The sequence below is a fragment of the Aquila chrysaetos genome, chromosome 5 (genome assembly GCF_900496995.4).
Source record: "Aquila chrysaetos chrysaetos chromosome 5, bAquChr1.4, whole genome shotgun sequence".
Taxonomy (NCBI): domain Eukaryota; kingdom Metazoa; phylum Chordata; class Aves; order Accipitriformes; family Accipitridae; genus Aquila; species Aquila chrysaetos.
In genome coordinates, this window is record NC_044008.1 from 15,940,603 (window position 1) to 15,958,601 (window position 17,999).

The window sequence follows — 17,999 nt, forward strand, 5'->3', positions numbered from 1 at the left end:
TAGATATTCAAAAAAGTTGCTATTTGAACTATATTAGCACAGTGTAGATCCATTCACAGACCAAAAACCTGTTGCACTGCAAAGAGAAACTATCACAAGTTAACTTGCTATTTCTTCCTCATTTTGCCTCTTTTTGACTTTTTTCTTTTTTGCTTTCAGTACTGTCCTAATTTCCACATACAAAATGTTTTAAAGATCAAGTTATCTTAAGTGCTGGAGTTATAACAAATGAAAAGAGCCCAAGTACTGAACAGTCAGTCACACACTATCGTTTCTACCTGCATTCACAATGCCTCAGGCTACAGCCACTTAAGATTCCTAATGGTTTGTTAACAAGGCCTCCATATTTTCCCTCTACAGCAATATTGGAGTTACATATCCATTCATCTCAAATAAAGAGGTACCTTTTAAAACTTCTTAATGTTTTTACACTCAAAGCATATCTCCTCTGATTTCGCAGCATGACCTCTTAAGAAAGAGATGTCAAACATCTAATAAAACAAGTACCACTACAGCTAGTATGTTTCCTTGCCTGTTCTTGGATTATCACCTTTTGCCATAGTCACCTATATAACACACTATATATTCCACTAGTTTTGGTGATCTTTTCTTTCTGGCTACATGAAGTTTTCTTGTGTTATACAAATGGTTCCAATGAGAAAATATACCTATTCAGTGAAACACAGTGAGATGAAACAATGGCTGGAGATGAAATTTAGAGATGACCAATGAAACAGATTTTTTTGTTGTTGTAAAACATCTAAAGAAGCATTAACACACAGGAATAATTAATGGTTTCTCTTTTCCTATGGATTTTGAAATACTTTTCGCACCTGTATAATAAAACACAGAGCTAACACCTGAAGAATTATGCACAGAAACACCTTAAAGTATTTGTATTTTTATTATTATTGTTGTTGTTGTTGCTGCTGCTGCTACTAAAAACATTTTAACATGTTTTATGCCAATATTCCACCTTTCTTTTTTTTTATGCACATTTTTTAGCCCTCTGCATACAGAGGTTGCAAGCTGCAAAATAGAAGTGAACTATATTGAAGCCAGACATTCATTTTAGCTGTTCCAAGATTCAAAACATTCTATCATCTGTTCCTATGGAAACTGAAAGGATATTCTAGGTTATATCAGTATCAGCCGATTATGTTGCAGAGAAATCTGTGGTTTATTTTAATCCATAGTTCAGAGGTATAAATTCATGCTTAGTGTTTAGCTTGGTGATTTTGAATTACTGAAGCATGGTTAACACTTCAGTTCCATTAGATCATACTTTAAGATAAAGTGAACTTTTTTTAGACCACAATAGTAAAGGGAAAATATTATAGGGTTTGGTTAATCCCCATGAAGTTTACCATTCAGATGTAGGATATAACTAACACATACCTGGAAGATATTTTTTGGTTGTTAGATGAGCCGTACATTGCTATATCACATCTTAGCAGAATAGTTCAAGGAAGAAACAATTTAGATTTATCAAAAACTCCTTCAGTAGTGCCATGCACCAGATGGCCAGATGAAGGAATCTGATTTAGTAAGTTAACAAGATCACGCAAACCATAACCATAATATTGAAGATGAAAAATAAAATTGAATAATGCAACATGAGTATGTTTCTGTGACAAGGACACTTAAAGGTTAGGATAGAGTAAAACTTGTAAAGATAGATAAACACATAAAGCTAAAAATTCTCTATATGCATACAGAACTATTGTAAAAGAAAAAACAGAAACAGTATAAGCTAGTAGGATTTTAATTAGACTCAAATGCCATTGTGATCTTTTACAACGAAAGCCAATATGACAGCTATAACATGTTGAAATAAGTCTTCTCTGTCTACATTAGAATTACAAAAAGCAGTGAAATGGGTGGCTAACGTGAATTTAAATAAAAAGCTTTGGATCTCATCCTCTGTCATCACTAAGCAAAACTAGATGATTTAAAGTTAACTATAGCTACCACCCTCACCCTATGCCAAAAGTAGCAAGCAGGTTCAAATTTTTCTTTTTACTCCAGTCTTCTTACTCTAGATTCAAGTAATTGACTTCAAACTGAATAATCAAAAATGCCTTCCATTTCTATACCATATTGTAGTCAATCACTTTATTATGAAATAGCTGTCTCAGTCTAGTTTCCATCAGGATCTCCTCCAGGGAATCAAGATTGTGGAATAATAAGGAAACGTAACATCTACTGCCTAAAGTGTACTATACTGGTTAAATTTTTGACAGTGATGAGGTTAAATTCCAACTTCTAGTAGAAATAAATGTCAGAAGAAAAAAAAAAAAGAAAAAAAAAAAGAAAAAAGCAATGACTACTCTTTGACTTAAAAAAAAAAACCATACTCTGGGTAGCATTTCAACTCTACTTTTTCCAGCCTTTTTATGAGGGTAACCAGCAGTATATGGATAAAAAGATGACTGGTTCTATGCCAAATTGGAGGGGTTCTTTTCTCATATTTTTCTACTTTATTTGCTATTATAATGATACTTTTGTAATTATGCGTACATATGCAGTAAAATGTCAAAAAATGTAAAAGCAGCAAAGGGCAGGCAAAAACATCTGGAAGTTAAATTTCTTCTTTTGACTAGTGCAATGCATGAGTGTAGGCAACGTAACACATCCTAAGCTAAATGAACTAAAGATAAACATTAAGAGGCCCACTCTACCAACTATGGAGTTGGAATACACAAAGTGACATTCTCCTATGACATTAGACTTTGTTCTACAGCCAAACACTTCTCCACAGAGCCCACAACTTCAGACAGCACATTCATACACTTGCACAGCCCATTTTACTATAAAGCATTCAAATCTGAAGATGACACTAAACTAGCAAAAACTAGTAAGCATACTTTGATTTAAATCAAAGTGTTAACATATCATAAACTAATCTAGCAAAAAGGATGTTTCAGTGAAATATATACTCTTGCTAAAGTACACAAGATTGAAAATGAGAAACTCAAGATCACAGGACCTTGCCCAGACAGTAGTGCTGCAAGGACCATCCATGCCTTTGGCAGTAATAATTAGAAGTAACTCAAGAATGCAACATTATCATACTTTTGCAAGTGTCACCAAAAAATGTAAAAAACAGGACCCAACGCCAGCCATTCTTCGTATCTGAGTATCTCAAACACCTCCAAGTGTATTTGCACAACTGGAAAATCCTGCCACAGATTTAATAAAGAGCATGTATTGTTTAAGATCCTTGACATTGGATTAAATGCTGCCCTATGAAGGATTTAAGATTAATTTCACCAATCTTGCCAGAACAGTGCAAGTTGTACTACATAAGCATTCAGGTCAGAGGACCCTGAAATGAAATAAATTATGCAACTTCTTGATGATCATGTCTGGAAAAATGGTCAATTATGTGCATACTTTCCCCTCCAATCCCTTGGGGATAACAAAGAAGACCTATTGTTAGAGATCCTTGACAGGAGATTAAATGCTGGTCTATGAAAGATTTCAGATTAATTTCACCAGTTTTGCCATAACACCGCAAGATATACTACATAACCACCTATCTTAGGGAACCCTGAACTGAGATAAATTGAGCAACTTCTGGATAATCACCTCCAGACAACTGGTTAATTACGCAGATACTTCATCCTTCCATCACTTTTCTCAGGCGCTAAATAGCGTTAGTCAAGAACAATTATGCATACACATCTAATTAGTAATTTTTTAATGTGAAAAAAAAATGCTATACTTGTTGCAGAGACAACTTAGAAGAAAGGTTCAGTATGAAAAAGAATGCAAAACGGAACAATTTGCAGAATTCTACTCAGTGAGTTACAAAATGAAAATTCAAAATGCCCCCAAATATGCTAAAAGTGACAACAGTATAAAGATGTTACACTGAAATTAATTGAGACATTTTTGTTCAGATTGTATTGTTTACATACTTATCCTGTGTATACAAATCCAGCATTTGAACATCTTGCACAAGTAGAGTTTAGGATTTATTTCTGTGGGGGATTTTTTTCCCCTCTTTTTTATTCTGTGAGGTTATAATTAGTAAAGGTTTTCATTTTGGAAAAAAAATTAAAAATCTATGTATTAAAAAAAACCTACAGACACAATTTAACATTCATTTGGACAAAGGGGTATTAAGCTTACACTTACTTTTTGCTTTCTCTAACACTACCAGGAAACTTCACTACATGACCACCAGGACAATTTTAGTGAATCAGTGAATTTAACACTCTCCAGATCCATGCTATGCAGGAAAATAAATTTGCCAACACCTTAAATAAGGGAATCTGGGCAACAAATATCACATAATTTATCCAAAACCTTCCTTAAAAAAAAAAAAAAAAAAAAATAGTCAGACACCTATAGATCACTCCAGCAGACCAGGAAGGAAAATTTTTAATATCTGTGGTCAAAGATACAAAATGTTTCTGTTACACACAGAAGGACAAACTGTGTTTAAGGTACAAACCCAAGGAAATCTGAGTTCTACTCTCATCTTCACACCATGTCTTGTTTGACCTAAATGGATATTTTATATTTTAATCAATCTTTAATGATACCATAGTCCTTACCAACTATATCCTAATTACTAAAGTTTGTATCAGTAAAGTCAAAAGCAAGAGCATCAGTTCCTAACTCATTTCACAGATACGAGGACATACGTGCAAAAATCCATCCTTCTTACGCAGAGGAGACCCATAACTATTGTTAAAGCAGTGAACCTAGCTCAGAACTAGGGCTACCTCTTCAGAGGAGTAAAGATGGAGGAGATGGAAATCTACCTCTTTTCTGCACACACAAGACCTAGCTCCTAATGCTACCAACCTTATCATTACCTGATGGAACTAAGTTTGGGCATCCCTGGCTGTAAGAAGAAAGTCCCACACTAAGCATGACAATATATAGCAGAAAGGGTTTGAAGTGTGAGCTAAGTTGCAGAGAAAGTTTTCTTCAAGTATGGCAGCCTCAACACTGTGTCTGGCAAAACTGTTCTACCTGGAATTGAGCTATGATAATCTTAACAAATTTCTCTTGTTCCAAATAATTTCTTAATATTCAGATCTGCTTTACACAATATACTGCTGTTGAATATAGAGGTGAAGTGGTGTCAAGAGCAAATCTAGATTCCTCTGCCCAGGGTTCATCCTGTGAGCAAAAGAAATGCTGGGGATGCTTCAGGTGGTTGCAAGATGGATAGATACCTTTTTTTTTTTTTTAAGCAGAAAACATTGCTGTCTCTTCTTAGAATGGTGATTTTAATAAAGTTCTTGATGCATCTGTGAAAGCAGCCTCTCCTGCTTTTCTATACTACCTGCCATTAACCTGCTTACAGCATGAAGGAAAGTTAGCAAGGAGTTTAGGACTAAACAGTAATAACAGGGTTTGAATCCATTTTCTTGATACTGTTCTGTGGGTCACGAAAGAGCATCAATCTGTGCTATGTACACTAAGAGTGAGTAACAAAGCATACCCAACAATAAAAAAACCTGCTCGAGCCACTGGTACCCCTGCTTGATCAGGTTTGGTATTATTTGTATTACTTTTGTCAACAAGAGCAAAGAGGGCTTACTCTTTCTAAAAGGATTAGGAAGACAAGCATGGTTGGCAGCTCTATGAAAGCCTGTTAAGTCTAGACATGCTGACAGACACTTCTAGTTTATACCCAGATGGCAGCTTTAAAGATACCACCATGAATATGAGTGGAAGCCTTCACTTCTGAAGCAGTCAATGGCTAATGCCACACTTCTAAAGGAAGAGGGAAAGAGATACTTCATTTCTTCTGAGAAATACACAAATGCTAGTGATAGACATGCAATAAAAACGTGAATTACACTGTACAGAAAAAGACAATGTACCACTTAGTGGTAAGTATCTGCTTTCATGTCCTACTGCTGGCAGTTATTTGGGGGAATCTGGGCACAGCTCATTAGCATGTGATTTATACATCATTAAATAAATAATCAAAATAACAAAAATAGTTTCTTACCTAAACAAAGGATATATATCAAAATGTTGAAAGGGGCACTTTAAACTTTTTAGCTCTGTTCTTTTTGTCAGAGTAACTTATAGCAGCATCTCTAAAAAAAAAGCTAAATTCTAGAGAAGACATTCACCAAATTCTAATGACTTCTGCTTAAAAGGAGATACCTATAGTTTTACTTTTTTTATGTATTGCCACTTAATGCTCCTCTTCCAGTTGGACACTGAAATACTGTAAAATGGAGAAGTAAGACTAACTTTCTTCTTAAGGAATTGCTGAAAAGTGCTAGATGAAATACAGAAATATAGCTTGCTGTTACATATGCAACTGATCTCATGTATTATTTACACAGCAGATCAAAACAAAGGTGAAAACTAAAACTGCAATTGCAAATATGAATATCAAATACCTGAAGAACTACCTGGACAAATACAAATACAGATACACTATTCTCAAAGGTACAGACTTAGCTACCAGAATAGATACTAGCAGGAAGACAGCCCATCTGAGGAATTCTGTGGTGCAAAATGCTGAAGAAAAGATGAAGATCCCATGTCCTCTTATGGGAAATCTCAGGGCTTGGAAGCTATAAATGTAAATCAGCTTGTCAATAAAACACACTGCTACAATAATAAGAATCAAAGACATACTATCTGCTAGTCATATTACAAATTCTAGATTTCTTGGGCAATGCCTGCATGCGTATTTTCTAAAGCACACCATTTTTCCAACATTAAATCCACGAGTCATACACAACAACAAACCTGTGAAGCATACCCCAACACCTCTTCAGGAAAACATCCCCACTTCTGAAAAGACTAAGCACTCATAATGTTCTTCTAAACAATCTTCCATTTGCTGGAAACAGGCCCCTGGCTAAAGCACAACAGGCATACACTTCAATAATCTCTTGATTACCTGGATACAGCCTGGAACACCAAATAAATCTGTCTATTTTTCAAGTGGAATGGGATTGATTTCCCCAGGGTTTCTTTGTCAGTTCCGTTTTAGTACTTAATATGAAGAGAAAATTATCAGAGAAGGTCAAATCTGACATGAAAAACTAGAAGGAGTACACACTGATGAAGACTTTTGCTACATTTAAAATAAACGTCCACTTGGTTTTTCTTAGGCCCTATCTTTGTTCAGTCTTAATTTAACATCACATATGCTTCATAGCTTGTAACAAGCCCAATAACAGCCTGGCAACATGCTCAAATAGCCAGGAGTTTCAACATTTGAATAGTAATCAAGTAAAAAATGGGCTATTTTTTCCTACCATTTTGCTATCAGTAAACAGCCAAAGGTATTTACCACAATCATGACTTCCTACTGTAGAAAATTACTTGAAATGAGAGGTCTAAGTAAAAAGTTTATCCTCAATTTTAATCCTCAAATATCTAACCAAGCCAATTTAATAAAGAGATTTTCCACTCTGTATATGTTATATTTTCATGTCAACCTTCAATAGTATGAACAAATGCTATATTGACTTACAGGTAAGATTAACTGTTGGCAACAAACAGCATAAAAATGTCTTGTTCTAATCCTTTTTGTTCTCTAATTTAAAACCCAAATTTGATAGGAACTTGTACTAGTTTTTTCCTCTTACTGTAGTAACAGGGATTTAAAATAATTTTTTTTTAAAGAATACTAAAATATATAGACAAAAGAACATGTATTTTTAAAAAGGCAAGAAGACAGCACTAATGATACAACAAATAGTTAAATAATAAATATAGCCAGGTTATTAAAAATGTAGATAATTACATTTAGTATGGATGAATGTAATTATGCATATTCATTTTGATATTCCCTACAGTGAATATTTACCTCAAAGTTTAAAATGCCCTTTAAAGTTTTAACGGGAAATCTTTCAAATTGTTTCAATATATTACTGCACAGCTAAAATGTAGAAATCTTCTTACAGTTTTAAGAAACTACATTTTTCAGATTTATCTATAAAGCTTGGCAATATTGGCAATGTACTACATGGCGCTTAATGCAAAGTACTATCAATCATCAAACTTTTATCACAGTATTTAGAGTTAAATTATTCATATCAGCACTTACTTTCTCCCAAATTTCAGGGTCAGATCCTGCAAAATTTTATTCTTGCAAATATGGTACAAAGCCAGTTTTGTCAATTTCTTTGGCTATTGTCATGTGTGAGAATTTCATACCTAAGACTTTTTTCATGTTTAATCTCCATTAGACAATGCTACACAAAACAAAGGAGGTCAGAGTACTTTTACTCTTCACATTTGAAAGGAAGTAAAGAAGAAAGTGTATTTTACCTGAGTCTCCACACCTTGCTCAAGCAACCTTTTAGCCTGATTTTCCACCTCAAGCCGAGCTCTTGCAATAAAAAGCAGCTCATTTTCAATTACTTCTATTCCAGAGAGATCTATCCCTTGAGAAAGGTAATCTATAAAAGCAACAAAACACTGATAAGCATGACATGGGACAATGGAACATTTCAAACATGCTAAAACATTTAGAATTTACACTAGTTCCAAGGGACATTTCTGCATGCAACACTTGACAATACAGTACATCAAAGTAATGTATTATACCAGAAAAACTGAAAATTGAAAGATTATTACTCAAATTTATTTCACCGGACTTCTCTAGACCCAGACACTGTGGAAGAGGTGCACAGCAAGAGTTCTAGGAACTCCAGAATCTCAGTTACAGGGCAGGAAGGGGCAAGAACTCATCTCCTTGTCCCAAAGGATTAACCAGATAATTAAACTTCTCTAACCAGATGTTTGAAAAAGCATAATTTGCTCTAAGATCTGAAATTCCGGATGTATTATACATTAACAGATTTAAATTATACTTCATATATTTAAATTGCACTTCTAAATATTTGGGATCAAACACAGAATAATGGCCAGAAAAGAAAACAGGGGGTTTGGGTTGGTTTTTTTTTTTTCATTTTTAATCACAGAAACATCACAAGATCTATTATCATTGTGGAAACCACCATCAGTAGGGCATCTACAGATTACTGGGCTGGACTGGCAACTGCAGCAAGAAAATCTATTCAAACTCAACTTTTTTCACTGCCTATGTAGATTTGGTCAAATCACTTCATCTTTCACCAATAGCCACTTAGTAATGAGAGCACTCCAGCAAGTAGAAAACCCCACACATCATCTCCCTTTATCAAAGTAGGTTTGAATCTGTGACATCCTTTCTCCCAGTGTGCTGGTTTTGGCTGGGATGGAGTTAATTTTCTTCACAGTAGCTAGTATGGGGCTATGTTTTGGATTTGTGCTGAAAACAGTGTTGATAACACAGGGATGTTTTGGTTACTGCTGAGCAGTGCTTACCCAGAGCCAAGGGCTTTTCTGCTCCTCACCCCACCCCACCAGCGAGGAGGCTGGGGGGGCACAAGGAGCTGGGAGGGGACACAGCCGGGACAGCTGACCCCACTGACCAGAGGGGTATTCCAGACCATAGGACGCTGTGCTCAGCATATAAAGCGGGGGGAAGAAGGAGGAAGGGGGGGATGTTCGGAGTGATGGCATTTGTCTTCCCAAGTGTCATGGTTTCAGCCCAGCTGGTAACAAAGCACCATAATAAAAAGGCAGGCTTGTGGGTCGAGATAAGGACAGGGAGGGATCACTCCCCGGTTATGGTCACAGGCAAAAGACAGGCTCAACTTGGGGAACAAACAAAATCAAAACAAAACAAGGATATTAGGAAGTAAAACCAAACCTTAAAACACCTTCCCCCCAGCCCTCCCTCCTTCCCGGCTCAACTCCACTCCCTGTTCTCTCTACCTACCTCCCTCCAGCAGCGCAGGGGGACAGGGAATGGGGGCTGGGGTCAGTTCCTCACACCTTGTCTCTGCCGCTCCATCCTCCTCAGGGGGAGGACTCCTCACTCCTCCCCTGCTCCACCGTGGAGTCCTTCCCACGGGCTGCAGTTTCTCACAAACTGCTCCAGCGTGGGTCCTTTCCATGGGCTGCAGTCCGTCCAGAACAGACTGCCCCAGCGCGGGCTTCCCCACGGAGCCGCGGCCATCTTGGGGGGCATCCACCCCCTGCTCCGGCGTGGGCTCCTCTCTCCCCGGGCTGCAGGTGGGCATCTGCTCCCCCGCTCCCCTCCGTGGGCTGGGGGGGACAGCCTGCCGCCTGGTCTCCCCGTGGGCTGCGGGGGCATCAGCCTCCTCCCCCGCTCCTCCTGCCCTCCTTCCTCACTGACCTGGTGTCTGCAGAGGGGTTCCTCTCCCATCCCAATCCCCTCTCTGCTGCAGGTTCCCCCTCTTAACTCTGTTCTCCCAGAGGCGATACCGCCGTCGCTGACGGGCTCGGCCTGGGCCAGAGGCGGGTCCCACTCCGAGCCGGGGAAGCTTCCAGCAGCTCCTCACAGGAGCCGGCCCTGTGGCCCCTCCCCCGCTACCAAAAAAACACACCACACAAACCCAAAACACCAAGTAACCATTAGGCGTGATGGAGCCCTGCTTTCCTGGAGATGGCTGAACACCTGCCTGCCCATGGGAAGTGATGAATGAATTCCTTGTTTTGCTTTGCTTGCGGCTTTTGCTTTACCTATGCAGCCTCCAAGGAGGCCCTCAAAAATTGTCAATGCAATTGCCAACCTATTAAACTGTCTTTATCTCAACCCTCAAGTTTTCTCACTTTTACCCTTCTGATGCTCTCCCCCATCCCACTGTGAGGGAGGTGAGTGAGCGGCTGCGTGCTGCTTAGGTGCCAGCTGGGGTTAAACCATGACACCCAGACACATTCACTTTCTTTTAAAGGGAGCAACATTGTAATGCATGCTCTTTGGACTATTTAGGCTTTTCACATGGGACAATTTTAGATATAAAACATAACCTAGGGTGTAAAAACAAGATTTTCACACTCACTGAGGTCCCTGACCTCTACGTTCCCTCCTGTTGACTCTGCCTGATCTTGCACTCCTGACCTAACTAGTGACCCGTCTTTGAAAGAAGGGCTGGAGGATGCCTCTTCCCAGATGTCTTTGATTTCTTAGTGACACTCACTTGGGATGCAGGAACTGTGTATTCAACTTCCTTCAGGCTAATGAAGACCTACAGCTTAGACTGGGCTAGAACTCAAATCATTCAAATATTATGCAATTACACCCATAACTATTGCACATTTTTGCAAATCAGACTGACTACGGCCACTGCTCTGAAATCCATGTTCCTGGAATATGCATGACCTGAGAACACCCACTGGTTTAGGCTCCTCCAAGAACAGACACACCTCTCCACTTAAAACTCTGAATTACAACATAAATTAGGAGGGAACTGGATGATTAAATTTATACAACAAACACTTCCGAACATGTCTGGGTGCCTTAGATTAGATCCACAGAGAAATGTAAAAGCAGCCTAGGAAGGTACCCAGTGAACCTGAGGTACCTTCAAAGTTAAACAACACTTCCCCCTCCCCCTTCCTTTTTTATCTTTCTAGATTGAAATCATCCCAATTTTCCATGTCAAGGTAGCCTAGACCTTTACACTACTGCTTATCTCCAACATAACGCAGGACTACTCTCATTTACACATTTTTCAGCATTTTGCTCAATCAAGCAGGTTGTCCACTGCTTCTTTTGAAAGAACCAATAAAACTAACAAAATGATGGCCAAGGCATTTCACCCAGTTTCAGATACTTCCTTCATAAGACAATGACAACTCCATTTATAACCAACCCACTATGACTTCCTAATAAAAGTTATCTTTCTTTTATGTCCTCCCAGTAAGTTTATTAAGGCATAGACTTAAATTCCAACTAAGCCAACTGAACTTTTAGATCTTTGCTAAATAACCTTTCACTTTAGTAGCCAATTATTTTTGTTTATTCACAATAAACTAATCTAAGCCTCAGATTAATTTTAGCAACCACATGTTCACAACTGAACACAAAAATTCCAAGTGATTCACTTCACAGCTATGCAAAGAACATCCCTGTACCTGCATATGAAAAACACCGCATAAGAAACCAAAACAAAAAAGTTTAGAGAAATACTGCATAAAGCTTAGTAAGACATAAAGGAAAACAACTCTCTTAACAGTACACTATGTCAAATAGGTTTTAGTCTCCTTTAGTCTACTACTACTTCAGTCTATTAGTCTGCAAATGCTTTTGTCCATATGCATTTGTTTAAAAATGGATCAGAAAAGTCAAAGCCGAGCAGCAGGACAGCACACCTCATGCGGCACAGGCTATTAATGAAGCCTTATATGCAGGCACGCTTACAAAGCTGCTTTTGCTAGGGCCTACAGCAGCCACACTTACCCATTACTTCCCTGCAACTTTTTGCTGTGACTAAGCTGCATATCTACAGGTGGCCTTGCATGTGAACCTATTAAAACGAATATTAAACTCCCACTAACTTTAATTACTAACTTCAACGAGCAAGTGTCTTGAATGTGAAGACTACTTTTCTGACCCCTTCCTCTCAGCTGCACAGAAGAAAAAAAGTGCAAAGAACTACCCACAGATTAAGTCTACTGCTATAGTAAAGTCTGAAGTAGTTTCTTGACAACATGAGATTTAAAAAGGTGCAAGTACCACCAAAGACTTGCATAGCCCACAAATACTAGATCTGCTGTGGAGTTCACTTATGTCATAAAATCGTATTCCGCAACCCTAGGCTGTTTAAACAAAATAAAATTAAAATATGGTTCTGACCTCCTAAATCCACAGAAAAATCTGGAAAAGAACTAAAAAAGAGACTGTTTCTCCCTACTGTATTTTATCTCAAAATCTAAATTAAGCCATTTCAAGTGCTAAAAATCTAATCCTTCTGATGGTTTTAAGAAAGGAACAGAAAGACCATGCTGCTTTGGCTTCTCCAAATACCTCCATCTGTGCCTCAGACTGGCAGCCACCTCCTGCTAAACTGCCAAAATCTGCAGCTTTGTTCCAAATTTCCTGCAATCCTAAAAAAACGCTTTCAGACAATGCATTTCAGCAGGACTTCAAAACAGAGGGCCTTTCTGCAGGTTCAGTGGCTAGACATCCTGCTACGGATGCTCTTAGTTGCTATTCTAACCATTAGGGAAGCCCTAGCAATCATTATACCATTTTCAAAAGAAAAACAGTTTTCATAAGGACAGCAGGTCTATGGCAGAAACACCTGCAAGTGCTTTCCTACCAGCCCTATGTGAGAGCAGAAGCTGTAACACAGGCAGGATATGCACCTTTTGATAGTTTTTATCGTCTAAGCAGACAACATAATGTTAGAAATTTCTACACTTGTGTATTCTCAAGAGTGATGCTGCCATCGCAGACAGGAAGATGAAACTGAGCAGAAGGGCAGCTGACACAAGGGTGGCCAGATCATCGCCAGAACCACAGTGCATTTAAGATCCAGTTTATTTAAAATATTGCAGAGGAACTTGCACATTCCAATCGGGCAATTTTAGTTAGTAAAGAAACTATGTCACATGAAATACAACAAAGATACTACCAGCTATTAACCCAGGGATCAGCGCAAATGTAGCATTTTGCTTCAGGCACTTGTGCAATCATTATTCTGTTTCTTGCCATGCACAGTCAGTCAATAATACTATGGTTATGATCAGAGGTGAGGGTGACATGGGCTGTAAGGTACTTGTGTTGTCTTCTCAGGAATTAAGCAGAACAACGGTTCATCTCCCAGTTAGCACAGACTCTGGGGATGGGGCCCAGTTTAAAACTTGTCAGCTTTCCTTCTGCTTTAACCTTAAAGCACTAGGGTGAAACTAATACTATATTAACCATAACAAACTTAGTAAGTATAGTATTTATAACTGACATCTCTACATTAACAGATTTTAAAAGTACATATATAACATTGTTAATTTTGAGAAGACTTGTGCTTTAAACGAATTAGGACCTAAATATCTCGTAACACCACATGCCAGGGCTGGATGCAGCCACGACAAGCACTGCCCTCACACCAACCAGCATGGCACGCAGCCCGCTGCTCCAGTTACTTCTGCTCAGTGGAACCAGGGAGGAAATTAGAGGAGGGAGCTATATTCCTATCGCCATTCCACTACCTCTCATCCCTCTGATAATTCTACCTCTTTATATAGGTTCATAAAAATAAAGGCAAATCCTTAACTCTCCCATAGGGTGTTGGTATTGCTTCCCTTCTAACTATCACACCTTATTAAGCTTGGAAAGCACAGCTGGAAATTACTTTTTCAGGACTTAAAATACAGACTGCCTGCTGAATCCTCTTCTTGAACAAGAATATTATATGTCAAGGCAGAAACACTGAGCCCCAGGAATCAGTGACATTTATAATCTACCTCAGTCTAACAAAGGGTTAGAACTTTGTATTTCTTAAAGAAAAAATAATTTTGTCATTACAATTCCAAATTTTCTTGATTTACTAAATCTGAACAGCTTTTCTAATCTACTGGCTGAGATGCTGCTTAAAAATGCATTTTTTAAACCAGTATTTCCCAGATAGTTATGTAAAAGGAGTTTATTAAGGCAAGAGATAAATCCAATATGCACATAATACATTAGGTAGAAAAACAATACTTTGAGCAACATGGTTAGCTTTTCTTAACCTAAGTGACTCAACAACGTAGAATCTTTCTATTATGTGATTTCATTTTTTGACCTCAAACATTGCTCTGTAATAATATATAATGAAGACAGGAAAAAATCTGAATTAAAACTTTCTGTAAGTATTAAAATATGTTTTGGAAAAAAGATAACTATGAAGCTAGCATGCCTATGAGCTTCACAAAAACTGTGTTGTGCTCTTTATTTAGACTGAGTTGATTTTGAGCTTTTGCTAGAAACTAGAGAATCAACAGAAGTCTACAAAGGACAATCAGGTGCACTAACAAAGAGGAAACCAGGACAGCCAGTAATAAACCAATGTGATTAGACTGCATCACTCAAGAGGCTACTTGAGCCAAAAGAGAAATCCTTCCATGCTCTGACAAGTGACCTCAGTGACACTAATAAAGAGGGGGAAAAAAAGAACTTAGAAGAGCTAAAGATTCCCTAGGAGCAAACACCTAAGATCAGCACCTCCCCCCTCCCCTGCAATGCATAAGTGGCAAGAATCGAATAACAAATTAAGAGGTGTTTCTCAGGAGATGGGGGTGGGGGGTGGAATTAAAGGCAATTAAGCCATTCCTGAAATTCCAAATAAAGTCATAGAATCATAAAATCATAGATTTTTGTTTACCTGTTTGAGGAAGGTTTGGGGCGTATTTCTTTTGCACGGGTCATTTGTTTTATTTTGCTTCTGCAGTCTTACTTGCAGAAAATGTTGGTGATATCTGTACCCTAAGGCTGTTGTTCTTCCATAATGAAGAAAAATTACAATTTTGGAAGAAATTACTAATTTAAATTCCAAAAAGTCAACAGGTCCAAATGATACCCAAGAGTTCTGCTGGGATTTAAGTACGCAGAAGATGAGAGGCTACCAAAACATGATTTATTAAGAAATACTGTAGAAGACTGCTACAGCACAAACATCATGATGCATACAGCACAACACTCATACTGAAAATTTCTCTAGAGGTAACTTAAGTATCAGAACAAATTGGTTGAAACTGTCCATTAGAAACAGCATATTAAAAATAAAGAATGTCAAGATGGAGTAAAACTGCAATGTTATTACTTTAAGCTGATCTGAGCACAGGCTGCCCTGAACAGAACACTTTCTAATTTCCACCTCTGTGCCCAGAACCTGCTTCCCTGTTCTTTCACTTTAGCCCAGCCTCCAAGTTTTAGCACTCCTGAGAGTTTTTTCCTGTTGAGTCAGTTTTCACCTAAAAGGCATTCTCTCATCTGACTCATGATGCAGACACACAGGAGCACAGAGAAGAGGGGAGGAACCCACAGGCAGGATACAACTTCCCCTCTTGGTGGAAGCTCATGTGTGCATTGGTAGATGTTCATAAAACCGAATCTAAACTGTTATTTGCAATATTTATTTCTGTTACACAAAATTAGAAGGGACTGGACAGATATTGTAAAAGCACATAAAATCTTTCCTACAAGGGAAATTCAGTAATGACAATCAATTTCTGTTTTGAAAGGGGTTATTAAACTTTCAGTCTTTGGTCCTACAGCAGCACCTAGATAAAAGCACAAAACAAACAAAATGAGTGGACTGATTTGTTAGAACTGCTGAGGACCCATTTAAATTTTTTTCCATCTGCTTCTAAAGTATCTCAAAGTAATTTACTAATTCAAGTGGGCCACAAATCTAATCCAGCATGGAAACTTCCGTGGTCCTAATGGAAATGTTAGTTACAGCACTAGCTACTGAAAAGGAAGGATAAGATCCTGTTTGCCTCACTTGTCTCTGAACCAACAATCCACGAAGCTGCTGGGCCTGAATATGTCAGTGTGTTTGTTTTTATCAATGTAGGTAATATAAACTAAAACCAGTCTTAGAACAGAGCCCGAGATCCCAATACCTCAGCAGAAACCCAATGTTCACCCTTCAGTGAAAGCAACCTAACATTTTATATTACATCTTTATTCTCTAAGTGGAATAGGTGAACACCCTAACTTAAAGAACAATAGTCTGCTTCTTGGAGGCACTTAAATTTTCCATGCAATTGATGCATAGAGCAGGTAGGGAGTGGCAAGAGCAGGCACATTTGTAGGTCTTCAAACTGGAAGCTGGTGCCTCCAAAAAGAACCCTTCCCCACGTTCTGTTTTAATCAAACTAATTCTCCGCATAGGCTGAAATGATTGCCCCATACTCCACATCAGGCACCGAAATACTTGCTCAAGCAAGGCTTATATTAAGCCATTAAATCCAGTGAAAGGGATTCCACTGCAGTTACTATGAAACAGTATCTTACAGCCACCTTACACAATGTGAACTCTTCAGAAAAAGGCATGTATTCCTATAAAAATGGCATAGATTATGAGGCCTTATAAAGTGTTCAAAATAAGAATGTCATTGCTCTATACTATGTGCCATACACAGTATGCCGTATATTTTAGATATAATTTACAAAATTATTAACTTTGAATCTTAAATGATTAATTTTTAATTTTTTCTGCAGATATTATGAATTCGTTATTAAAGAGGAAGAAAATTCTATTTTACTAAAATGCCAGTTACTTACAAAACTCCTGCTATCTTTCGTTCCTTTTCCTACAGGACAAGATTCCTGCAAATGTTTCCTTTCCTCAGTGAAACAATGGAGAACAAAATCTCCCTCTGCCACTAAAATGCCATTAAGTTTCTATGAAAACTGATCTTCATTTAACCAATTTCCACCATCTTAAAAATTAACTACTCGTATGCATAATACATAAGGTTTCGGGGTTTAGCTGTTTGAGCAACATTAAGTGAGGCAAAACTGTCCTGCTGGAGCCAGAAACTGAGTGGGGCCCATAGCACTGTATTTCTGTTTGCTTTCTCAGACAGCATGTTAACACACTCTTGCTGCTTAAGTTCAGGAAAAGAACTAGAATGTATTAGACAACCAGGTATAGTTTCTGATAGATGTCCCTAGTGAAGGGGGACATTAAAAATAAAAACAAAGCAAAACTCTTCTTAGTTTTTCATATCAATCACATGCCAAGACCAGTTTAGTTTTAGGGAAATGAAATTAACAGTACCAAAACCAAACTGGTGGAAAGCATATGATTCAAAGAAAGCAAAACTTGAACTGCTCATTTAGACATACACAATTATCTTGTACTGTAAAACAGACCTGTCATCTACATTGTATTATCATAGAATCACAGAATGGTTTGGGTTGGAAGGTGCCTTTAAAGATCATCTACTAGTCCAACCCCCCTGCCATGGGCAGGGACACCTTCCACTAGACCAGGTTGCTCAAAGCCCTGTCCAACCTAGCCTTGAACACTTCCAATGATGGGTCATTATCTTACCTGATTAAAGCTTTACTTCAGAAGAAAATTGAGAATTCAACACTTTAAAATTAGAGGTCACATAGGTATGAAACAATTGAACTTTTTCTAGCATGTTAAAACAAAGGGAAATTTTTTAGGTGTACAGGCAGGTTGGAATAAGAAGGAATGGGTTGT

The 17,999-nt window shown here is 38.1% G+C and overlaps 1 protein-coding gene across 1 annotated transcript in view; it reads right to left on the bottom strand.

Moving 5' to 3' along the window:
- The window catches only part of COG5 (component of oligomeric golgi complex 5), a 194,139-nt gene that overhangs the window by 101,636 nt on the left and 74,504 nt on the right, over positions 1-17,999 (bottom strand). The window contains exon 7 of the mRNA XM_030014841.2: positions 8,272-8,402. Within this exon, the coding sequence (XP_029870701.1) occupies positions 8,272-8,402 (131 nt within the window). The remainder of the gene's footprint in view (positions 1-8,271; positions 8,403-17,999) is intronic.